Here is a 26383-nt window from a genome sequence, read left to right as displayed (position 1 = left end):
GACCACAAGCCTCGGGAGGATTACTGTAATGCATTACCAATGTCAAACAAGTCTGAGATTAAACAAGTCATTTTCAGAGGGCTCTTAAACCACCCAACTCACTTCGAGGGCTTTGATTCATAACTCATGACGGCTACTTTGCTGTACCTTGAGACGTTTTGTTGAAGCCATGCCAAGGTTACACTATATGTATGAGCGAAAGTGCAACGTGTGCAGTTTCATGCTATAAAATATATTAAGATCCCCTGCGGTGCGTAGTGAATTAGCACCCATCTGGTCTTCTGAACTTTTTTACCACAACTTTTTTGCAGTTTTCTTCACAATGGACTCAGAGGTGTTCCTGTCAAAGAGTCCTTGAAAAATGATCCGCCTCATTGTAAATCACTCCGGATGAAATGCCAGAGACGTCAGTTAAATTGATTGTTCAGTGTCGACCTTTTAATGCTATTCAGCACTTGACGCAGTGATGAGATGACACAATTTAAGGACCTTACAATTTAAAAAATAAAGTAATCAGGAAAAGTTTGCTGGCAAAACGTAGTTTATGGATTTTATTCTGGGCTATTTGGAAATATGAAAAGTCAGTTTTATATTCTGTAACTGTTGATTATTTTTGCTTCAATTAGTGTATTATTTTTGTAGAGCATGTACAGTATTGACCTCGCCATTCTCCACATGGAAACACTTACTTCAGCATGGCAGGGCATATCAAATACATACTTTTTAACACGTCACATACAGTAGATTCACAATTATAGATTAATAGTGTAATGTTACATCAGATTTCTGACTTGATCAGCAGCAGAAACTTTACTACATATAAATCCTGCTTTCCCTGGATGGTTTGTCAGTCTCATTAAAAGTTTTTAATGATGTCAATGACTGTACCAACACCTAATACCTAATAACTTAATTTAGAAAAGTTGAGTCAAGCATTTAGTGGGAGTAGATTACTTTTCGCTGATGCAGCTCCTTTTCATGATAAAGGTTGATTAACGAAAGATTGATTTTTTACATGAAAAATCTTGTCGTAGTGCAGGTAAACTAACTTCTCTTGACTGTGGTTTCACTCCGCAGATCTGAACTGATGTGTTGTTGTTTTTGTCTTTTTGGCGTTTCCATAGCGACAGCATGCCAAAGCGGATGGCTCTGATCTGCTTCCTGTCTCTGGTCATGCTGATGAGCATCCTGGGAAACATGCTGGTCATGGTGGCCGTCTGCAAGGACAGACAACTCAGGTGGGACACAGCTTGCTTTCCTTTCTTTCCTATAGTGCATACATACACTTCAGCTTAACTAACCAACTCTTCATATTTATGATCACCTTATTTAAGACTTCTGTATTTTGAGAATGAATAAATGTGTGTGTGTGTGTGTGTGTGTGTTTGTCTTTGTGTGTTTAAGTGAGCCAAAAATAGAAAGGATGTTTGTAAGAGAGAAAGAGAGTGTAAGAGAAGTAGAGCGAGAGAGCCACAGTTAAATAATAATAATAATAATCAACTGCTTCTGAGACAGGAATTTTTAGAAAGTGGATTCCCCCAAAACTGAACACTCTAATAGAAAATAATGCGATCAAACTGATTTTGTCGCTCACTCACATCTCATTCAGTATATAGCCTAGGCTCTATGGTTAGGACACGGACACCGTAACCTCATTGAGACAGGTAGACCTGGTAAAACTTCTTAATCACATGGGGGCCACCTACAGCAGATGTTTGGTGGCCACAGAGGAACTGTCTGTGGCCACGGGCCATCAGGCCATGGTTAATGTCGACCCTGCATGAATGAGTGATTTTTCTGTGCACTGTAAAGCTAGATGAGAAACGGCAACAATGCCCGTGACACAGGCAGAGCCGGCAGGTCATCCTGAAGACGGCTGGTCATGTGGGAGCCGCTGTCACCGCAATGATTCATTGTTCTTCTTCTCCTCTCCACCTTTTCTTTCTCTTACTGTCTCTCTGACAGTTGGACTCTCTCTCTCTCTCTTTGTCTCTTTCTATCTTGTGACACCTGCCGTGAGAGCTCAGGGTGACCTTTGTCCCCAGGAGGTTGACATCTGTGTGTTGGTTGGGAGGAGGATGAGTGCACCCGAAAAAAGCAGGTGTGTGTCAGTTGTGTGTAGACTTGGGAATAAAAGTAATTAAAGTGAGGTTTCATTTCTGTGTGTACATGCAGAGAGAGAGAGTGTGTGTGTGTGTGTGTGTGTGTGTGTGTGTGTGTGTGTGCGTGTGTGTGTATGTGTGTGTGTAAGAACACTGATGAGTGACAAAGTCACCGCTGTGATGTCTTACCTCCCTGAGGAGAGAAAGATGACACGCCATCTTTGTTTCTCCCCGCCTCATTGTCTTTCTGTCCACTGGGAAATACACATAAAGTCATAGAGAGAGAGACATCCACTGTCTTTACTTCTAGTACAGATTAACTCACATGCAAATATAAAAAAAGACACACACACATAGTGCATGCACACACAAAAACACACACAGACTCACACTTGCTTGGCAGTAGTGTCCCATGGGTGACTGTGTTCGTGACAAAAATAAAGCATAACTCTGAACACATCATTAAAAATCAACAAAACTGTTCAGTGGCAGCAGAGAGTCAGCCTGTTATTTCACAGCGTCTGTCGGATATGGAGGAAGGAACCTGCCAAAATCGAAAAAAATAAATGAATAAATGTCATTAAATGTAGCAAACATAATATTAAAATAAATGTAGCCATTAATTAATTGATAAAATGTGACATAAATTGATATTTCCGTTTTAATTTGCTTCTTTATTTATTTATCTTTCTATTAATTCCCTTATTTATTTACTGTTCTGTTTAATTTTCCCTTTTATTAATTTTTTCATTTATTTTTTTATTCATTCATTTATTTTGTATTTATTTATTTTTTTTCATTTATTTTTGAACTTATTTTTTTTTTCCATTTATTCATTTGTTTTTTGCATTTATTTTATATATTATTTTAAATGTATGCATTTACTTATGTATTCAAGGCAAGAAAACATGCCTCTACAGTGAACGAAGAATCCAAAAACAGAGAAAAGTCTTGATGAATTGAAGTAATTGGGGGCTGCGTTTTACTACAGCAAAACTATATGTTTTCAAACTCTCACACAGTTTGTGCAGAATAATCCAGGTCTCATTTATCCAGTCGTATGCTCACTACTTCCCAAACACATGCATCTTTGCTAAAACCTTATTACAGTGGAAACCTTATTATAGTGATCAAAAAGCTTGGGACAGAATCATTCCTATACAAACGCTGTTTAAATATTTGCTTATATGTAATCCGCTTACAGTGTTCATTCATTCACACGCTCTCGCTGCAGAGCCGGCCAAAAACGGCAACGTCTCACCTGTAAATAGTGAAATGGTCGGTTTCATTACTTTGTATTCATGTAATAAATATACAAATGTCAATTAGATGGTAATCTGCGTGAGAAATGATGCACAACAACAAAAATTTGGTGATAATAATCATCTGGTTAAAGTGATCAATTTGACCCGGACAGACGTGATCACTATAATTATCTTATTAACAGGTGGAAACACTGGACAGTAAGTAAAGTCTGTTGCAGCCTGCAGGAAGGGAAAGCTGCCAGAGACATTTAGAGGCATTTCACACACACTCACACACACACACACGCGCACACACACACGCACGCACACACACACACACACACACACACACAGAGTCCTTCACAGAGAGTTGACACCAGCAGAGGGTGATTCAGAGGGTGCTAAACCACTCATCAATAACCACCACACAAACACACACAACCACTCTTACAAACCACCTCTTGTTTCTCTCAATGTGTCAGGTCATGTGTGTGTGTGAACAAGGAACACACACACACACACACAGGCGCATGCTGCCACACAGTCTGCGTGCTGTTTATACTGGACATTGGGCAGCTCTGTAAGCAATCGCGGTGATAAATCTGTGATCATGCGAGCTTCAATCCTTATTTCTAACCTTATTATAACCAGGACTTATCAGTATCTCATATGCATATACAGTATATGCTATAGCTGCTGGAGGATATCTTTGTTTGGATTGTGGGTACACAGCATTGGGATAGTCTGATTACTTTTTATTGTGATAACTAACAACACATTTTTAATTTATGGTACTTTGTTTTTGCATTATTTTATTTTCTTTCCATCGTGTACTGTTGGTTTTCCTTTTTATTGGTGCATTTTTGTAGAAAAACGTCCCCATTAGTCGTATCATAAAAGGCACTCTGTAGACAATGCAGGCTTCTTCCCCTTTGGATTCAACCACACGACGCTGACGCAGGGATTAATCTTATTTTTCTACGAAAAAAGGAAGAAAAAAATCTAATCTGAGTATTTTAATAAATGCAGTAATTACATGAATACATATTAACATAAATCTACTCAAAGTAGCTTTAAAAGCATTAACAAAGTTTAGCATTAGTGCTTCCATTAAACATTGTTGTTGTAATCACAGTGTTGTTGCAAAAGTATTTAACGCCTCAGGCATTATTTTACAAAAACAAAAATAATAGCTTAATGCCTTTTATTGGCAGAAGAGTTGTTTTGTTCTTACTTCCCTCGGGTCATTTACATGTTTTTAGTCTTTTAGACCAACCAACCGTGAGAAATGGAAATGGTCTGAATGCACAGGGCTGCATAAAATTAAGTACCAACACTTCTGGTTCTGATTCAGCATCACTATAGTGCATCATTATCTTAGCTGTAATCACAGTAATGAACTTCATACAGAAAAAAACACATTCCATACTTACTAATATTTACGTTCCTGTTGCATGAACGAATGTGTCAAGTCAAGTTTATTTGTATAGCACATTTGAAAACAACTGGAGTTGACCAAAGTGCTGCAGTTAAAGTGAACAGCGAGTAAAACAAAAACAACAAAACAATGGGTTCCAATGGAAAAGATACAAGGCAATATTATAATATGTGCACAAATCGAAAACAGAATAAAACTTGTAAGAGCAATTTATAATAATTTATTAAATACTAGGACTGTCAAAGTTAACGCGATAATAAGTTAATGCCACTAATTTCTTTAATTGCATTAACGCAACTTGCGTTTTTTAGGTTGCAGCTGGCTCAGTTTTAAAGCTATAGTGAAGATACTGGTATCATATGAAACTAGAAAACCTAATTAATCCATTGGTACCAACCATGTCATACTAGCTTGTCGCGAAGGAGATGAAATAACGCTCCAAATTTACGCTGAATTTTGGTGAGGAAAAGCTGTCATGGCCATTTCCAAAGGGGTCCCTTGACCTCTGACCTCAAGATAATGAAATGATGTGAATGAAAATGGGTTCTATGGGTACCCACGAGTCTCCCCTTTACAGACATGCCCACTTTAGGATAATCACATGCAGTTTTGGGGAAAGTCATAGTCAAGTCAGGACACTGACAGCTGTTGTTGCCTGTTGGGCTGCAGTTTGCCATGTTATGATTTGAGCATGTTTTTATGCTAAATGCAGTACCTGGGAGGGTTTCTGGACAATATTCGTAATTTTAAAGATGACAAATGATAAAAGAAATCTGCGACTAGTCTCGCTATTTTCCTTCTGAACGCCCTCCTACTGTATCTCCTCCTCTTCTTTCCATATTATCCAGTATAGTGACCATGCGTGTCTGTAAATTACACCAACTTCCCAGTAACACAATCCCTTTTAATAAAGTTTATTTATTCTTAGCACTTTAAGCTAAACACGATATGTCATCCTAACTAAACACGACGCCTCCTGTCCTGGGTATGTTAATGGTTTCTAAACCGTTCTGAATTACAGCCAACACTGTGTGTGTGTGTGTGTGTGTGTGTGTGTGTGTGTGTGTGTGTGTGTGTGTGTGTTTGTGTGTGTTTGAGCGTACAGTACATAGTATATGTGTGTATATAACCCTCATTCATCTACAGTATATGCGTCTACTGTATACAGTATTCATATGGGCTTCTGCTGGCTTTTATACATTCAGTCAATTGTTCATGTGTGTTTCCGATGCGTGCATGTGAACATGTGTCTGACATGATTTACGTGCGCCCCACATGCGGCGGGCGGAGCAGACAGCTGGTTGGGTCCAGCACTAACAGCCTGTTTTAAGGGGCTGTTTGGGTTTGTGACAGGCAGATGGAAAACCCTCACAGCCATCCGCTCTTACTGGAGCTATTTATAGACCTCAGACCCGTGGCGAACAGGCCAGCTGACTCTTTCACTGGTTAACTGGGTGGCTGGTGTCGCCCGTCTGGGAATGGAAAGGTTTACCAGCCAGATAAGGAACAAAATCTCTTTTTTATTGGCTCTCTGTCAGGATTTCTTTCTTTCCAATAAAACTGATTTGACTTGAATTTGACAGCTTGACTGACTGATGAGTCGACTGGTCAGCTGACTGAGTTGTCCATCAAGTTGGCAGGTTTTTATACTGAAACCCTGTGAACAATTATATCGAGTAACCTGACAATAATTCATTTATCTGATCGATTCATCAGAAAGGTTACAAATACAGCCTCCTAGTGAAGTCTGTGACTTAACAGCTGGCTGAGTGGTATCCTGTCACTTTGTGTCGGCTGTTCTGGTGTTCGTCAGGCACAAAGCGGCACAGGAGAAACGCAAATACAAAGGTAGTGAGGGTGAGTAAGAGAGAGAGTATTTATGCATGTGCGTGGGTGACAGATAGTCTGTTAGTCCCAGCTGAATAATATACATATATCAGATCTCACCTTGTTTTGAGTTGTGAGTGACCTCACGTTGGAAGAACAACAACATGAGGTACAGCCTGCATGGTAAAACTGCTGGATTTGTGCTTGAAGGTGGTATTGATGTAGACTGTTGTTCCACAATGAAATGCATAACAGAAATAAAAGAGCTACTAGCAGCCGAATAAACCAACTCATTCTCACTCCCAACTCGTCAAATACCGCCGCTTGGTGTGTGGCTCCAAACTATGACGCTCTAGGGCTGGTAGCTTATTGTTTGGTATTGTCTCAAAAATCTAAGAATCGATCAGGATTAAGGCCTTTGCACACCAAGTGTGTATTATTAGTATGTGTTTTTTTAATCCGTTGCATCATCCGATAAAAAACGTTACGTACAGAAACCTTGCGAACTGAGTCTGATGCTTTTTATTATTTTATTAATTGCAAAAATGCGCAATACGAGACAAAACTGAATTAATTACCTGGATACAATGGATAGCGCTAGTTCCAAACAAGGCTGATGAATGAATAACATTAGCAAGAAGCCTAGAACTCAATCATTACTGCCTTATCTTTCCTCCTTTGTTTTGCAATCATCCCCGATTCCAAGCTGTTCTGCAATCACAGTGGCTGTGAGTGGTCAAACAACCCTCTTTTTGCCTTTTGACGGATGCGGAAAAATGCAAAAATCCAACCTGTTCCGAAAACTGTAATGACGGACGAAAGTTTCAGAGCCGATGTGTAAATGTGACACAACTTCAGGTCATATTTATTTAAAATTGTGGAACAATTGCGGACGAAAAACACGCACTTGGCGTGCAAAGGCCTTTAGAATGTCGTAATTGGCACAGATTGTGTGTGAGAGGGTTTGTAAAAGAAAGAATGGGTGTTTGTGTGTCTTGAAAATGAGCTTTATCAGCCTGATATGGGTCGTAGCTACTCGCTGCCTTCATTGTCCCGTTGCAGCGGTAATAGTACTCATTCATAGAGCAGCTGTGACTTTGTATCTCAAGCTGCTCAACCGCTCTGCTGGATCTGTTCACATACGCTGAGTGCAAATGATCTACTTCACCTGAAATAACCAGTTTAAAAAGGAGCGGCTCATGTGGACAAAGAGATATGCGCAATATTACTTTTAGACTTTCAAAAAGAAAATGCATACTTGATGAATAACCACATAAACAATACAAAGAGAACAAATCATCAGTTCACTGCAACATGACTTAAACCTGTTATTTCATAGTTACAGGACTCTCTAACCACCATCCCACTCTGACTTGGCTATTAACCAGAGTCATGTCACAAAGAAACGATGTAGTAGATGAAAGTAAAATATGTCTTAGGGTCCATTTTATTGTCTTTTTTTTATCTCAGCAATACTTTGTAGTAACAGCACGGTCGTCCCCGGTGACAGCTGCATTGCTTAGATAAAGAAAACCACCTTTTATCTCAGAGAAAGGGATAAAGACTCAGCAGGCCGTTAGTTACAACAATCAAAGAGGACTCAGTGCTGCGGGCTCTTTCACATCATTATGTCCAACCTATTTGCAGAGTGAATCTACCTTAATCTCTTTCTGTCTCTCTGTGCTTTTAACTCATTTCAAGTTGAGCCTTTGATGACTTTTCTCAACTTTTTCTCTTTCACAACTCTGAATCATTCCCCGTCTTCCTCTTCCTCCTCATCCTCCCACTCCAGGGAACACAGAGATGGATGTTTTCTCTTCCCTCTCTGTTTTGTCATTATTGTCCTCTTCTCTTGGAGTCTATTGTTTTGTGAGTGATGGAACCAATATTTGATTTTTACTTTTTTCTCTTTGCTGGTATTGAAAGACAAACCTGTCTGCCTCTGTTTGGATCTAGCTCACAGTCGGCGTCTCAGTTCATAAGGTCAGACCTGGCGGCAGACATAACTCTGTGGGCGGCCATTTGATTTCCCTGAGCGGGCCCAATGTAAACATAAAAGGCGGCGCCGGCTCGTGAGTGTATTGATCAGGCTGATCATACAATTCAACCCGTTTTCACCCCCAACTCGTCAAATAACGCCGTTTGGTCAGTGCCCCTTGACATCTGAAACCGACGCACAGAGGCACCCTTTAGCAACTGTATGTGACGGACCGGGCTTTCAACTAACTCGTTGCTGCTGCCGTTTGTCGACGGTTGGAGCAAGTGACGTTGTATTAATAGCGTGAGAGTTCATCCAGGGTGGGCTGGAGGGGAGGTGAATGGGTCGAACAAACAAGACTTTCAACCAGTCATTAACACTTAATATTTATATAATATTTAATATTTAGCTTAGTAAGTGGAAATGGAGCTATTTTCTGGGGCGCTACCCAGATGTGGCTAAGTTTCAAGAGTTGCTAAGCAGTAAGTAAGTAATTGCTGGCTTGAGTTTATGTTGGCTGTTATCATTATCATAAAAAAATATGCAAATAAACTGTTTGCCAATCTATGCCCATTATTCATTGAACAAATTCGATTCAATCAATATGTATTCTTCAATTTCTTAAATGACAAAAACGTACCTACATAAACCAACGCTGTGTTTATTTTCACGTTGGAGGTTTTAATTGAAACGTGTCTGTTTGGCTTTTTTCTTTACAATACATCACGATTCATGTGATAAAAACTGTTGCTCTTTGTGTTTTGTTTTTATAATTAAAAGGACCTCTCTAGAGCTGTTTGTTGTTTTTATATAATTGCTTTTCACGGATTTCTTGATCATCAGCACCCCCAAAATTAAACAGTTACTTATTTATCTTTTTAATAAAAACAATACGCCAGTTATTGGCTGTTGCTGCTCTACAGCATAATTGCCAATCTCTCTCTCAGTTTCAAATACATGTGTGACTCAACATCACTGAGAAACAGCAATGCCAAAGTAATTACCTGCCGCGACAGCGACGCTGGTATTGTTTTCACCTTGTGAGTCTGTTTGTGTGTCATCATGGTCAAATGTGGTCCGGGAGAGAACTACAACAGAGGAGGTTTTGAGTACTATGACAGATGTTTATTATATTTCTGTCTGTCTGTGGATGGACTTTGTCCCCGCGCAGCCCAATCGCACTTAAAAGTGAAAGTAAAGTGAATGAAACGATGTGTAATAAGAACGCCGTTGTTGCTTTTGGCTTGTCATTTTCACGCCATATGGTCTCTACTGACTGCAACGTAAATGCATCTGTGTGAATATGCTTTATTTCCCCATCCATCAGGAAAATCAAGACCAACTACTTCATCGTGTCTCTGGCGTTCGCCGACTTGCTGGTGTCGGTGCTGGTGATGCCGTTCGGTGCCATCGAGCTGGTCCACCAGCACTGGATCTACGGCGAGACCTTCTGCCTGGTCCGGACCTCGCTGGACGTCCTGCTGACCACCGCGTCCATACTGCACCTGTGCTGCATCGCCCTGGACAGGTGAGACTTTCTGGTCTGGTGATGTTTGTGCGATTGTGCGTGGGGGTTTGATTTGGCATGAAATAACATTAAACCTACACAGAGTCCTACTGAACTTCAATACTTAGCGTCCAAAAATGGTTTCCAGAGTGTGTACAGTCAGGATCTACAGTACATCAAGGCTTACAGTGTCAGCTCGCACAATTCACAAAAACCATAGATGCATTTTCCTACATCCCCCTGGTGTTGTCTTAATAATAGAATAGAACATAATAGTTCGGGTTTTACTTGGAGAGGATTTCAGAGGGTAGATAAGTTGCCCACAAACTAAACAAAACGTATCAAATTTAACTTTTTCCAATCGTCGTTGCAGCTTCTAAAGCTGTGCAAATAAGAAACCGTTTGCCAAGCAAATAGCGTCTCAGTGCTCCTGTGCTATTTGCCCATATTTAAATTAGGTATTATGCAGACATTTAGTGCAAAATCAGCCACCTTCTATACAAATGAGCCTCATTGCAAAAACAGTCCAATTCACAAAGATCAGTGCTAATAGCCACACGCAGTTACAGTGAAATTATTAGTGTCTTCAGAGAGTTGGTGGTGACTGAAGCGCATTTATAAGGGGTGTCTGCGGAAACTCATTTATTTTGGGATGCAGTGACAGTTGTGTCATGAAAAAAGTTACATTTTTGTAACTAAAATACATGAAAAAAAGATTTAAATAACCAGTGAAGTTGCGCTGCTGTGTTAAGTGCGTAAATGTGAACAGCGTCTCTCTTAATGCACTTATGATTTCTGCTGCAGTGGGATCTCTGCGGGTATTTAAAAACTCAGAAAGTGTCTCTTAAAACTTTTGAATTAAGAGAATGCAATTAATAATTTCCTCATTATTGATGTATTATGTCACCCACCTGCATATGTGTGCTCTGCGGCGCAGAGGCATATATGGGCGTAGAGAAGTTAAAATGAGTCCGACCCGAGCCCGTTCAATATGACCCAAGCCGAATCGAGCTCCTGGCTCATGCTGACTCTCACCCCTCACAACCAACCTCAAGCATATGTATACTTTGCCACATGGATAATTGCAATCAGACAAGAGCAAATTGCACTCAGCTGCAAAACTTTATGGGCGTGTTTGCGCTGTAATATATATCTTAATATCTTTTGTGAAGCAGGCCTTGAGGCGACGCAGATAATGGTTACAAATGATACGGTAATGGTGCTATCAGCAGCCACAATCCATCTCTCAATGTATAAAATAGCACCTTCAGCTTTCTTACCGCCACATGAAGTTGTTCCAGGGCTAAAATATTAAGTCAGTGAATCTCTCATAAGGGTGAGTAGTAGGAGCAGAGTGATGGTTTGTGATTCAAGCAATGCCTTTCACTTTGATGGGTTTAATATTAACTCAAGCGACAGGACGGAGTGTGTGAGGATGTCGACACCGGGATAAATAATTTTTTATTGCCTCTGCAGTCAGACTGATGGAACACATGTCAACACAGAGGAGAAAAAAAACACATTGGCATTTACAGCACCTGACAAACTTCAGCACAGACATAAATATAACAATATAATATATGCAAGAGAGAACTATAAAAGTTATTCATTCAGCCTCCCTGGACGTAGACATGCTGTTTATGTATCAGTGTAAATCAGGCTTATTGAGAAATCTACTTTCTGACTCGTTGCAGGTTCTCACTATGCTGTTAGCTCGCTGGCTATGCTGCACTATGGGACAGCTCTGTCCATCACCTCTAACCACTTTAATCAGTCATTATTAGCATCGGTTTTGTAATCTATTCCTGGCTGAAAAGCATGTTGCAGGAATCAGATACGTGGCGGTTCCTGGGAATGTGTAGAGCCTGCTAGTCAGTTAACAGACTGTGACTTGGTAGGAAAGCTTTTTGTGATTATCTTTCTTTTGCTCACTTGTTGGAGTCAGTGGTGTGTCCAGGTTGAGGGTGTCAGCCTGTGATGTGAGAAAATCACACCAGACAGGGTGAGCCTTATCATGTAAACAGCTGGATTAAACTTCACCTCAACCTGACAATGACCAAATTGAAACCGCTGTGAAGAAAAATCACTGCTTTTTCACTTCTCAAGCTGATTTGTGTTCAGTGACTTTACAAACATGCCAACCATGTCTCCTACAAAATTGTGTTCCCACACAAGTAAACTGCTTTTTTTCAATTACGCTTCAAGGGAAACGTGTTTTCTCCGGGAATAACGCTCGCAGTTTTAAACAGTTTTTAAACACGTAGTTAAATTGAAACAAAACAAAACAAAAAACTAGGGCAGTCAATCGATTAAAGCCTCCTTCTTGGCTAAACTGGTATGACATGGTTGGTACCACTGGATTCTTTAGGTTTTTTTAGTTTCATACTATGCCAGCATCTTTGCTCTACCTTTCAAACTGAGCCTGCTACAACCTCCGAAACATCAAATGACATCCAGGCCCGATGGCGGCCGTCATGTTGTTATCGCACTACTACTACTTGGTTTGGTTTAGTAAAAAATCATCATGGTTTAGCTTAAAAGGACTACGTTTTTTACGTTGACTTATGGACGTAAATCAAAATAAGTGTATTTTCACTTTTAATTTCACACGGGACACAAACAGCGTTGTCCTCGGTGAAAGTCCTGTGATTGTTTGACCCATCCACCACCCCGGCCTCCTCCCTACGTGGACTATCATTACAAACATATTTGTGATACGTTAAAAACAAACGTCTGAACATGCTGCAATATTGTAAGCTCTTAAACATGAATGGAGTGAATGATACTGAAGAAACTGTATTAGAAGTTCAAAAGTGAAAGTCAGAGATCATGAAATATATATTTGGCCTTTAGGGATTTCTACACTGAATGTAATCTTAGGAACTTTTTAAGGTAAAACTTGTGTAACACTGAGAGATACAGACACCAAACTGGCTCGATGTTGAGAGAATATTGTGCTGTGATCTTCTGTTTCTTACTGCTTTTATCATTTTGTAATGATGTATCCACAATAAGAATGCAGAGGACACACTAATGCGGGGAGGACCATTACGACCTCTCAATGAAGCATGTATAGTAGGTTGAATGCAGAATAGATGTCTAATGGCCATGGCCATTATCTGCACCATCTCACATGTATATGCATGTGTTTTTATATACTCACACAAACAAAAGATAATTTTCCAAATTAGACAATTCAAAGATGCAAAGCTCAGCAACAGTGAAGGAGGAAATTGTTTCTTAATTAAATTATGTTGCCGGAGGAGCTTTGTACTCTTTTATACATCCAGCTGCCTCCGCATCCTGGAACAAAACAACTTCCATTACTGATTCATAGCGAGACAATCACCCTTCATTACCCCCAAGTTTCCCCTGTCCCCGATGAATAACATCACATCTCCTGTAGACTGTATCTTCCTCCTCCACTTTAATTGATATTTGATGTTTCTCTCAAGAACAATATCGCTAATGCCAATAACTCTTTTAACTGGCTGCAGCTGGTAATGATGCTGATAAAGGAAGTGAACTAAATTAAAATATTGTGTTTGTGCTTTGATAGAAAGAAAATGAAAATAAAACCAATAGCTTTTGATAAAGTTTGAGCTTTCCAATAGATGTGAGTATATGAATATGTACTAAGTTCTCATTAAAATGGTGGTCTGGTTATGTAATAATTCAACGTAACGTCTGACGTAGGTTTACTTAGTTTTAAGTTTATTTACGCAACAAAACTACTTGGTTAGGTTTACAAAAAGATAGTGGTTGGGGTTTAAATAAGTATGTTAAGAAAAATAACTATGTTTGTAACTTAACTGGCATTAGTAATCCCAACGTATCCTCATACAGCGGTTCGTATGATATCTTATGAAAAATTATACCAAATTTTTCATGCGTTCTCCTACGAATGTCCAGCAATGTGTCAATTTCCGCTCATTACATGCATACAGTCTTCAAAAGATTGTGGTTTGAGTAAATATGATCTCTATAAACAGATTCTGCATTCACATGTAGAATCTGGAGGCAACAGGACAAGATTTTGGTATCAGAAGTGTTGTGGTTTCCGTTTGTAGTCTGAGCAGCGTTGACCAATAACGTTCGAGCAGGCTTTGGTTGAATGCAGGTAAACCGTCCATGTGGAGAGCAAAAGAGGCGGAAAGCATTGGCCGAAATGCAAACTGGGAATCCACCAGCTATCGTCTGATGATGATTTTGTTTTTTCTTCGTTTAAAATTCAGTATAAACTGGCTACTTGTGAAATAATCTGGTCAAAGACGTCGTCTCTCAACTCCAACTCCAGTCTCGTATCTCAAGTTGCTAATCGGACTGTAAACAATGAGCAGCGCACAGAAAAGGAGGTCTTGGTCCGGATATCCATTGGCTACACCGGAACCCCAGAAATATAGGCCCCTACTACCTACTTTTTGTAGGTATAGCTACGAACGGTGTATGAGAACAGCAGACCAACAACATCTGTATAATTGACTCAGTGTTTTATTTACTGAGTCAAGCTGTAATTACAGGCCATTTGAGAATCTCATCATGTTTGTGGTTGTATTAAAAACGAGAGACAGACTGACAGACTGAGCATGAAAGTCTGTCTGCATGTAAAACTGCAGGATGAGACCAAGAATTAATGAAACTGCCACTCAGCCAGCTGCAGCAAAATGCAAGAGAGAGTCTGGAGTCCCATAAGAAAGAAAAGCTCAGATTAACTATTTCTTCCCAGTGTGTGAATATGTGTGTTCTGTGCATATTTAAAACAAACACATACAGACACCCACATTCTGCAGAACAACAGAAAAAAAGGCACTAAAGATTAAAACAAGTCCTGGCAGATTTAACACCGGATTTGTTGGTAATCCTCCTTCATTAACTTGGAATCATAACTTTTTCTGTGTTTAGGAGTTCATCTGGCGGGGTGAGATAAATGCTATCAAGGTGACACACAAACATTGAATTATGGATTCAGAGCACAAAGAAAGAAAGAGTTTGTTTTCATGCAAAAACATTTTCCAACCTTATTTAACTAGAGAGCTGAACTCTGATCCCTCTGAACTTGCTACTGGACATTGACTCTCTCGCCCTTAAAGAACTATACTGGTGAAATAGCTTTTTCTCAACTCTATGTAGTAGTTTGCTCAATTCTCTGTCCAACAATTTACACCAACCAGAGGGGTAGGCCACCCTCTATGTCACCTTAGCACACACATCTCTCGCTCCTGCTCCTACAGTCTGCTGCTGTAAGCCCACGGTAGCAATTAAATGTGACCGTCATGAGCATATTATCATTTCTTTCAAATCAAAGCTTCTCTTATCTGGAATTGGACAACGGGACACGATGAACACTGTTAAAAGTGAAACTGGAACGTGACAAGGACATGTCGTACCCCGTCCCCGATGGGAAATGTCGCCCTTGCATGACTTCTGCAACTCTAGCAAGTTTCAAGAAACTGCTAATTGATTTGCATACTGCACAGACATTAATGGAATGGAAATGAAGCAATGGGTTCCTGTAGGAAGAATATGTCCAAAAGCCTAGAAGTGTGGAGCATGAAATAGTCAGCAAAATTGTAAAGCATCCCAGGCTGTAAATCTCTTTATGGGGTGTTAAGTCTGCCAATAGTGAACGAGGCCTGAGAGGCAGTTTTGCCCCAGAGGTCCAAGTCAGGGCAAAATGTGCTAATTAGAGCCACTGAGTTGCTTCATAGGAACAAAAGGGGTTAAGTGCCTCAGGTGAGAGCACCTTGACCAAACAGGGAGGGAAACAGGCCTTGGTTTCCCCTGGCTATTTGAGATTTGTAGCCAGCGACATCCATCTAATAGGCTTTTTACACGGCATATTTTTAGGCTAAGGATTGCCCTGGGCTTAGAGTTGACCCAGGGATAACTTAGCCCCACTTGGTTTCCACCAAGAAGTCCCTGGCAATTTTAAGCCCTGTTTCCACCGCAGGAACCTTCCCCCAAAAACTAAGAACCTTTTGAGGAACTCATTGTCTTTCAACAGCAGGGACCAGGGTCTAAATTAAGTTCTGGGGACATTTTACAGGGACTTTTTGCCCCACAAAAAGACCCTAGTTGGGGGGTAGTACTTTCTGAAAGTACAGGAACTTTCGGGGTGGAGTTAGCAGGGATGACCGCTTCATTCATAAAACAAAGAAGTACTTTAGTATCGATTTAGGAACATTTAGGACGAGAAAGCAATTATCTTTGTTTGATAGCGTTATAAGTAAAGTTAGGCTCTGCTGTCGGCTTCCCGACTCATTTTAAAAAAGACAGAGAGAAAAGGAGAGATTGTGTGAGCTCACTTAGCCTGGGGTGCAAACCCTTTTGTTTCAGAAGCTGTCTTTTAGCTCTTTAAACACTCCTTGAAAGAGTACAAGCTGTTGCAAAAGTACGTAGTAGTTTAGTTTATTTTAATCGAAACAAAATTCTTCTTCTCTGGCAGTGCATGCAATAAACACTACATAGTCTCCCATTCACAAAAAAACAGTTGCAAAAGCCTTCCAGCAGAAGAAACATTACAACATTAGCTGCAGAGATCAGCAGCAGCAGATGACTCAGCTTATGAGCTGCCCTACCAGAGTAATAACTGTCTTGATCATGGGCACCACAAGGACACGAGAGACAAAAGGGACAAGAGAAGAAAAAATATTGGTTGCTGAAAATTAAATTGCAACATGAGAAAGATTGAAAAGAGCAAAGCAAGGGATAAAAGAATTGGGAAGTATTGCTCTTTTAGAAAGTGCTCAAGTGTGTAGCCTTCCGTCAACACTCACATGAAACCTTTATGAAAGTGTTCCTCAAGGACCCTTCCAGAGCTCCACTACTGTGAATCTGTAAATGCATTTCCCCTGAAACACCAACATGAAAAGATTCATTTAGGAGCGTTTTTTGGGCTCGATACTGTATGGTCCCTCAAAGTGTTTTCAATTTTTGTGTCAGCAGAGTGTCTGCGGATATTAGCAGCTTTGAGGTTGGAGAAGCTTTATACACAACAGAAAGTGAAAAAGAAACTTCCCTCAACCTTCAAGACTCCTTCAGTGCTTTACCTTGAGGGAAAGGCAGATATTGAAGAAAGAATCCTCTCCCTCCTTTACTTAGTATTTACTTAGTACTGTCAAGATGCCCATGAGCAAGGCAAAGAATCCCTGTGTATTAGTGAAACAACTTCATCATTAGACTGATCAGCTCCCTGTGGCAGTGTTGGAAAATGTTTTAATCTCAAGCAGGATGCAGCTTTAAAACAGCATAGAGTCCACTCACCCTTTCTTGGCCAAAGTGAAATGAAATAGTTGAAGCTGAATGAGAAATGTAGGTTTTGGGCATGGTATGAAAAGCCAGTCACGCTCATACGGTGCAGGCAGAGCTGTAGTTCAAAGCCTCGGCTTCCAGACAGCTTTTGGCATTTTACGTCTTGCGTTTTGAAGAGAAACTATAACACATGAACACAAACAGAAAGCAACACATGCAGAGAGACGGAGACAGCAAGCATTCAAATATTTGCAAGAACAAACACGACTGTCATGGATCTGAACATGGCTGGGTGACAGTATGTTTCCCTTCCTGTCAGAAGATGACTTTCTGTGTCTTTGACTGTCTTGTAAGAGGGGATTTTATGGAGAACATGCGTTGTCTTGGATGGATTTTGAAGGTGTAGCTGTTATCTAAGTGTTGTTGAAGCATGAAGCTGCACTCCTCACTGCTTCACTAACTTTTTCGAGCAAAAGATTATGATCTGCCTCTCTGGGGGAAAAAGTTGGGAATGAAAACTGGATGGATGGGTCAAATGAAAACAGGACTTTCACCCAAGAGACCGCTATTTGTGTCCCGAGTGAAACCAAAACTCATCGTTGACTTATTTTAAGTGACGTAACGTATTTAACTTATGTCACGTACATAACGTAGTTGCTTCAGGTACGTAATGTAGTTAATTTACTTACTAACCTAACTTAAGTTACGTAACATTTATTTAAAGCCAAACCATGATCCTTTCCTAAACCTAACCAAGTAGTAACATAACATACTTAACTTACATCACCTTAACCACGTGTTGAAGTCTATTGGACTACCCTGCACGTTGAAAAATGACTCTACAGGGCTACCCAGTGTGTTAAAAAGTGACGGCAATGGGTCCTGACCAAGCATCCATATGTGACGAATTGGGAGTGAGAACGTGTTGGGAAATCATGTAGGACTGGCCCTCTTAGTCGATTGGTTGACTAATCGGTCGTTTTTGTTTCAGTCGACTAGGATTTCTTCAGGAGTTTGTTGTTTTTTTATGCTTTTTTCATGCTGAATCACTTATTTCCAAGAAACTTCTGAGCACGTCTCTGGTAAACACGTCTCTGTGGAGAATCTCAGTTTTAAAACCTCTTAAAACCTCACCTTGCTATTGGCCCAAAAGCCTCCCATTAACTTTCAGTCAGCCTCCAGTGAGAAATAGACAGTGTAGCACAAACAGAGAAATAGCGTGCGTGTTGTTCTTAACACAAGCAAATCAATATATTATTCATTAGAAGAGATTAGTCTGTTTTTCACAAACAATCAATGCCACCACTAAGAGGATAATCATATTTGTGCTGGACTGACTTAAAGCACAACATTAAAAGAAGGCACTGCTCTTACAACACAAACAGACCAAAAAGGTTTCAAAGATTCTGGTGACAACTGAGTGAAAGGATGATGGAAAAACATTGATGTATTTTCAAGGAGAGGAGAAGGGAAGGAAGGCTGCCAATTGTAGCTTCCAGCAACCTGAATAAAATTCAATTTATAAGAAAAGAGCAACGCAAGAAAATAACAGACCAGGAAAGAAAACAACACATTTACCCTGGTATATTATTATTATTATGAACCCCTAAAAGGAAGCATCTGCGGACTGCATCCCTGGAGGAGAAATGGCATAAACACAGAAGGAAACAATGAGAAACATTTGAATAAACAATATAAAAGAATTTAGAGGAAAACACAAAAACAAAACAAACATTTCGAGCACATTCCCATTGTCATTTGATTTATTTTTTACTGCTGTCAAATACTGTCACATTGAATATGTAGAAACTATTTCCTGACCCAAAAACGAATGCTCTGCTGAGCTGTTGACAGAGCGTTACAGAAACACAACGTGGCGTAAACAACAGCAAAAAATGTCTGCCAGCTTGTATTGGGACACACCAGGTTTGTCATGCTGGTGGTGGTTGTAGCCAACGTTTTCCTTCAGAGCAGCAAAGTGAGGATTTAATCATTTGACGCAGTCAGTTGTTGAACACATTCAGCCAGAGATCGTATCTAATTGCTTACTAACACATCTAACGTTTTTTCCGGATTTAATTTATTCGTTTTTTCCTTATCAGTAAGCCGCCTTCTCGCTTGGCCAGATGTTCCTGATTATTTCCCTGAGGAGAAATCAACTACTATACATTAATTTTGACTATTTTTTTTTCTCCATATACACACACTGAGGGAGCACTTTGACACACAGACAGGAGGGATTGAACTACTAGCATTGTGATTAATGGTTAAGCCACTAAATCATTCAAGTCAAGTTTATTTTTTTTTTAACTATTATTACATTATTGTCACTATTAAATAAAAGTCAAATTAAATGTCGTCAGTAGCCCATAACGACTTGTTAAGGACTCAGAACTCAAAGTTTAGGACTTGACTTACGGCCGTAATACACGGGGCATGGAAACGTTGCGTCATGCAAGCAGGACAGAGTGGGGTTTTTTACCGTTATGTGTGGTTGCGTGCCAGCTTCACTGTCTGCATATTGAGTTTTGCCAAGTTTTGCCATGGAATTTTCTGATTAATGCGGATGAGATTCAGTCATCTTTCATTTTACTTAAGGCTGTCAAAGTTAAGCGGATAATAACGCATTAATGCAAATTTGTTTTATCACAACTAATTTCTTTAAGGCAACTTGCAACTTTTACGGTGTACCAGACTCAGTTTTAAAGCGAGAGTGAAAAAACTGGTATAGAATCCATTGTTACCAACCATGTCATACTAGCTTGTCGGGAAGAAAGCTAAACGTACACTAAATTTTGGCAAGGAAAAACTGTCATGGCCATTTTCAAAGTGGTCCCTTGACCTCTGACCTCAAGATATGTGAATGAAAATGGGTTCTACGGGTACCAACGAGTCTCCCCTTTACAGACATGCCCACTTTATGATAATCACATGCAGTTTAGGGCAAGTCATAGTCAAGTCAGCACACTGACACACTGACAGCTGTTGTTGCCTGTTTGGCTGCAGTTTGCCATGTTATGATTTGAGCATATTTGTTATGCTAAATGCAGTACCTGTGAGGGTTTCTAGACAGTATTTTTCATTGTTTTGTGTTGGTAATTGATTTCCAGACGAAGAAATATATACATATATTTGCATAAAGCAGCATATTTGTCTATAAGAGTATTAAATACTTGACAAATCTCCCTTTAAGGTACATTTTGAACAGATAAAAATGTGTGATTAATCTGCGATTATGGACATCTATGGACAATCACGCAGGTCAGAGGTCACCGTGGCTGTTGAAACTAACAAAAAATAAAAACACTGAATTGAAAAAAACAAACTGAAAGCAGAGGAAAAGAGGCAGCTTGAAACGTCACTTAATGCTCGCAGTGCGATTTTCGGCTTTAGGAACTTAGCTGACAGGCAACACCAGCTTGTATGAGACAGACGAAGAGAAAGAAAAAGAGACCGAGACGGAGAGAGAAAAGACGGGGAAATGGAGAAGAAAACAGAGGGAAAGTGAGAGAACATAGAAAATAAGTGAACAGCTGCAGGATAAAGCTTCTCATTCACCCACTGTCAGCTGAAGATGCTGAAAAGGGCTGAATGGAGATGAATTAAGACTAAAAATACCAGAACTGCCACAATGAGGATGCTCCAACACAAAGGCATTCAGTGAAGAGGCTAACATACACAGAGACATTTAGACTGAGACAGAAGCACAGGAAAACTAGATACGAGCTAGACAAGAGCTAGAGAAAGTGACTTTAGGAGAGAGGGAAATAGGTAGATAGAGACATATACAAAGAGTTTCAGTATAACTGAATAGTCTCATATTTGGAATCACTCTACTTGAATACAGATATTGATATTGATTATTATACTTTAAGTGCCTGATGTCAAACCAAATTACTCTTTGACTGAAATTTGTATGTACTGTAGAACCTGTTTGTTTTTTTGTTTTATATTGCTGCTTTTAGCATAGGAAATACAAAATATACATACTATAATATAGTATTTATGGGCGTTATCGTCCCACAGAGAACACACAATGGAAGTGGAAGAAATGTAAACTAATTCAGCGCGCAGTGGTGAGAAAGCTGCAGGAAAATCTTGATGAACAATAATTGAAATATTAATTATTTTCTTTTTGTAAAGTAGGCAGTAGCTGTCCTGAATTTGCAGTGTGTTTAATGTTAGCACACATCTTGTACCATTTCCTGTTGGTACAAATGGTGCAAGTAAATTTATTGTATACTAGTATGCTATTTGTACAAAGCTTCTTTCTTTTTATTATATCTTTTAAAGTCATGGTGGATATCTAAACCTAAATGTACAATTAGGAGGATTTGAACCTTTTTGAGATGAAGACAAAATGTCCCGCAGCAGCGTGTGATTATGGAATGCAACAACATACTTTGGGTTTCTCAGAAACCAGCTTCCATATAAATAATGTCGGAATAAAAATGTCAGAAATAAACAGAGAGAGAGAAATGTTTTGGACCATTTAAAGTGCTCACGGTCAGGACACGCTGCCATTCAGCCGTGTTACGTCTGCTTCTAATCTTCCCCATGTTCAAGTGAGTGAGAGTGTCTACGTGCATCTATGCATACTATTGGTTCTCTTTATGTGCTTTTGTGCACGTGTGTGTTTTTGTGTAAGGACATTTTATATCCAGACAATGCAAGAATTCATACTTTGTGTCACTCTGGCCTCCACATCCACACTTCAAGAATCCATTTGAAACCTTTCAACGCGTCTATTTTGGCAAATTCAAATAGAAAAGGGCCTCTTGACCTTTTTTAATGCCACAGCACATGCAGACCACACACAGTATACACAGCCACTCCAAATTACTGATGGCTGTGAAATGCCATGCACCGCGAGTAGGTAATGAGGTAGGACCATAGCAGGGGAGGCAGTGAGTGACGATGGGGATAAACTGGATTAGCTTTAATACTGCTGCTGCAGAGCACAGTGTTCAGTCAACCCTCAGAGGATAAGCAAAGGTTATCAAAATGTGTAAATTCAGCTGCACTGGAGAGGAGGAGTTTGGGGTTATAGACTGTAAATCACAGGAAAGCTGCAACTACATTATTGATTATTATAATCAAATCATCTAACCATCATTCTTATGATTAATCAAGTATTAGTATAAGTATTAGAACTGCATTAATTGTCTTTGTTAGCACTTTGGGACATAAACAAGCAAACAGAAAAACAGCTCTGACATATTATTGGCTCAAGCAATAAAACTGTTATTACTAACATATTAGCAAACAGATGCCTATTTAACAACTTGTTCTCACTCCCAACTTGTCAAATACAGCCGCTTGGTCAGTGCCCCTCGGCATCTGATACCGAGACGCATTGAGTGTGCAACTAACTCTAATGTAAACCCATCCACGTCATTATTAGATGGTCACAGCAACTGACGTAGTGTAAAGTGAGAAAAAAATCAGTGTTGGGCGGGTGGTAGGGGAGGTTGGACAGGTCAAACAAACACAGGAGCCCAGCGTTCCTGTCCTTTGTGAAACCAGAAGTCAAGTTGATTTATTTCTCACGTAACTTAAGTGACACCACTTCCGTATAGTTATTTTAACCCAAACCACATCTTTTCCTAAACCTAACCAAGCAGATTCCTGTCAAAACGGAAGTTTATTTTTTATGAATGTAACACACGGAAAATGACACATGCCGCTGGACATTCGTAGGAGAGCGCACAAAAAATGAGTAATAATTTCGTAAGATATCATACTTGAAGAGGACCCGCTCCCTATATAGATATAAACGGCTCATTCTAAGGTGACGAAAACATAACAATTCTTATATTCAGGTGATTATACACTAAAAAAAACATAGTTATTAATATTATATTCCATTTCTGCCAATAGATCCCCCAAATTGTTACACACTGTTCCTTTAAAAGTTTATTTTTATAGCACATTTCATACATAAAGGTAATTCAAAGTGCTTTACATAATGCATTCAAAAAATACAGTAGACTCATACGCATATCTACTCACAGACATACTATACTGTAGATAGATAGAAGGATGTCTTTAATATGCCACAAGCTTGAAGCAGCTCTGCGCACACAAACAGGAAATCAAAACACGCTGAAGCATGACATGGATGAACACACACATGGTGGCACATCTGCACCATGCAACGGCACGCTGGTACACACACACACACACACGTACATAGACACAACAGGTTAGAGGGTAATGGAGTTCTGAGTGGCTCGCTTGGTTTAATTCATCTGTTTCCTATCACACTGGAACAGGTCAGAGCGCTCAGTATCTACACACACACACACACACACACCGACACATCGACCAGGTCAAGTACAATAGCAGATGTAGAGGATTTGTTACAGTAAGCAGAGCAGCATCTTTCATTTGATCTTCTAATACGGATTAATTCCTCTCTCTCTCTTTCTGTTTATGATCCTCTCCTTCCTTCCTCTGTTTCCTGCTCTCCTTCTCTACTTCTTTCTTCTCTTTTGTCTTATCTTTCCTCTTCCTCTTTTTTGCCCTTGCTCCCTCTTTCAATGTATTCATTCTCTCTCTTCCTCCTATCTATTCTTCCTCTCTTTTCACACTCCATCTCTCTCAGCCCTTCTCCCCGCTCTCATTCATAATATTCCCCTATCATCCGAGCGACTCCATTCATGCAGTTCGGAGCCGGCGTCGTCTCAGTGATATCGCTGCCCGACAGCATGCTGTTTCCTGCTGCAGCATTTGATATCATGCACACACACACACACTTAGACACACACATACAGAAACTTCCAGAGTCAGAGCAAATGTGTTTAGTTTGGAAAGTGAGTAACTTACAAATAAAGTGAGACAGATACAAATTTAAAAAGTGCTCATTCAGGTAATCCTGCTGTACAGGATCACTGGAAACAAGCAGAATCCAGTTTGTTTCACTTACTTGAAAAGACAGAGTGTTAAAGTGGAAGCTGCTTGGCTTGCAAGCATCAAAGAAAAAACAAAGAGAGAGTGCAGCAAAAAGGGAAGGAAGTGGACAATAGAAGAGACAGATCTGGGTCAGAGAGAGTGGAAGACAGGGAGTGTTGACTTTAAATGTTCTTTAAAGGAATCCTCCACAAAAAAAACTATGTTTTGAGTCTCAAAAAATTCAGGCTGGTCTCATACACCATTCGTAGTTATACCTACGGAAAGTAATGCTGTAATTTTTGTATATCCCATGAAATCAATAAATTTGTGTTTCATATAATCGTGAACCAGGACGTATAAAGAGCGGCAAACGCCACATAGGGAGGAGGTCAGGGTGGATGAGTGGGTCAAAAAATACCGGACTTTCGCCCAGGAGACCGCTGTTCATGTCCTGTTTGAAACCAGAAGTCAAAGTTGATTTATTCGTCACGTAACTTCCGTACTTAAGTTACAGCACTTCTGGAGTTATTTGAACCCAAACCACGATCATTTCCTAAACCTAACTAAGTACTTTTATTTCCTAATCCTAACCAAGTCAATCTTTTCCTAATCCTAACTATGTAGTTTTGTTGCCTAATCCTAACTAAGTTTATCTTTCCTAAATTTAACTAAGTTAATCTTTTCCTAATCCTAATTTAGTAGTTTTGTTGCCTCAACTTAACTAAGTTGATCTTTTCCTAATCCTAATTTAGTAGTTTTGTTGCCTCAACTTAACTAAGTTGATATTTTTGCTAAGCCTAACTAAGTAGTTTTGTTGTCTAAACCTAACTAAGTTGATCTTTTCCTAAACCTAAATTAGTAGTTTTCTTTCATGATGCTAGCCATGTTGATCTTTTCCTAAACTTAACTAAGTGGTTTTGTGGCCTAAACCTAAGGAAGTTGTTTCCTGTGAAGATTTAAGTTTATTTTGAAAAGACTGTATGCATGTAACAAGCGTAAATTGACATGTGTTGCCATTCATTGTTGACATTCATAGGAAAACAAACGAAAAGGAGGGATACATTTGTTTGTTGCATGAGAATACGTTGACCACTTGCAGGCTTATAATGTGGCCCTAAAATGTGTACTTTGTCCATTTGTATCTGTGGTCAACTTAGTTGCACTTTTTCTATAATTTGAACTACTGCCTCTGTGACCTTCAAACACAGAAGATGTCCACAGAAGGTCAAATCCAACATGTATTTACCTGATGAATATTGGTTGACAAAGTGAATGTCTCGCCTTCAGCAGCAATGCAGCAGCCAAGGCCAACTGATAATTTGCTGACTAATAGTACTAAGAAGAGGAAACTAGTCTGCTGCCTCTGATTGGACTGTGATCATGTCAGAGCCATTAATTACCTCTTGTCATCATTTACTTTATTCCCAGATATCAGAACTGATATCAGACAGAGTGAAAGGTGGAGGATAAAAGAGAGAGGATGAAAAAAAGCAGAAATGTACACAAAAAGAGGCGATGAGAGAGCTATTGAGAGAAAGACAGAGACATAAGGAGAAAGTGTTTAATTATTGGTGGTTAGCATATTTTTCGCAAATGCATTGGCAGCAAACACCCTCTTGTGTTGCCAAAAGAGCTCATTAAAAAAGGAAACAGAGGGACTGAGTGACAGTAGAAAACACCATAAATAAACAGGTATTACAGCCGTGTCCCTTTGTGAAATCACTCCTCATTTATGGCCCTTATTTTTGGCTGGTTGCAGAAATTAATTAAAATGTCTGAATGTAATATAAAAAGAAAACATTGAGAAAAATGGAGAATAAAAAATACCTCTGACTCCTGGAAAACTCCTTTTCAGAGGGCCTCATTCACAAATGTATTTTATCTGTCAAGTTTTCTTTCATTTTTACTTTATTTATAACTTTTCTTTTAGAGTGATTTCTACTTGTCAGCCTAAGGTACGATGGCGTATCAGGGCCATTGTAAAATTACAGAGCCGGGTGAGGGGGGGGGGTAATATTTCAAGAAAAGAACTTATTTTCTCTGAGTTTATAAAGTCATAAATTCACGAGAATATTTTTTAATATTGTCTGAGATTATGAAATCATAAATTTGCGAGAAAAAACTTGAATATTCTCTGAGATT

General features: G+C 39.5%; 1 protein-coding gene across 1 annotated transcript in view; it reads left to right on the top strand.

Moving 5' to 3' along the window:
* The window catches only part of htr4 (5-hydroxytryptamine receptor 4), a 132826-nt gene that overhangs the window by 81156 nt on the left and 25287 nt on the right, over positions 1-26383 (top strand). The window contains exons 3-4 of the mRNA XM_037779210.1: positions 1125-1238; positions 9917-10117. Coding sequence (XP_037635138.1) covers positions 1125-1238; positions 9917-10117 — 315 coding nt within the window. The remainder of the gene's footprint in view (positions 1-1124; positions 1239-9916; positions 10118-26383) is intronic.

This window comes from Sebastes umbrosus, chromosome 9 (assembly GCF_015220745.1).
Source record: "Sebastes umbrosus isolate fSebUmb1 chromosome 9, fSebUmb1.pri, whole genome shotgun sequence".
NCBI lineage: Eukaryota > Metazoa > Chordata > Actinopteri > Perciformes > Sebastidae > Sebastes > Sebastes umbrosus.
This window is presented reverse-complemented; position numbering and strand designations above follow the sequence as displayed.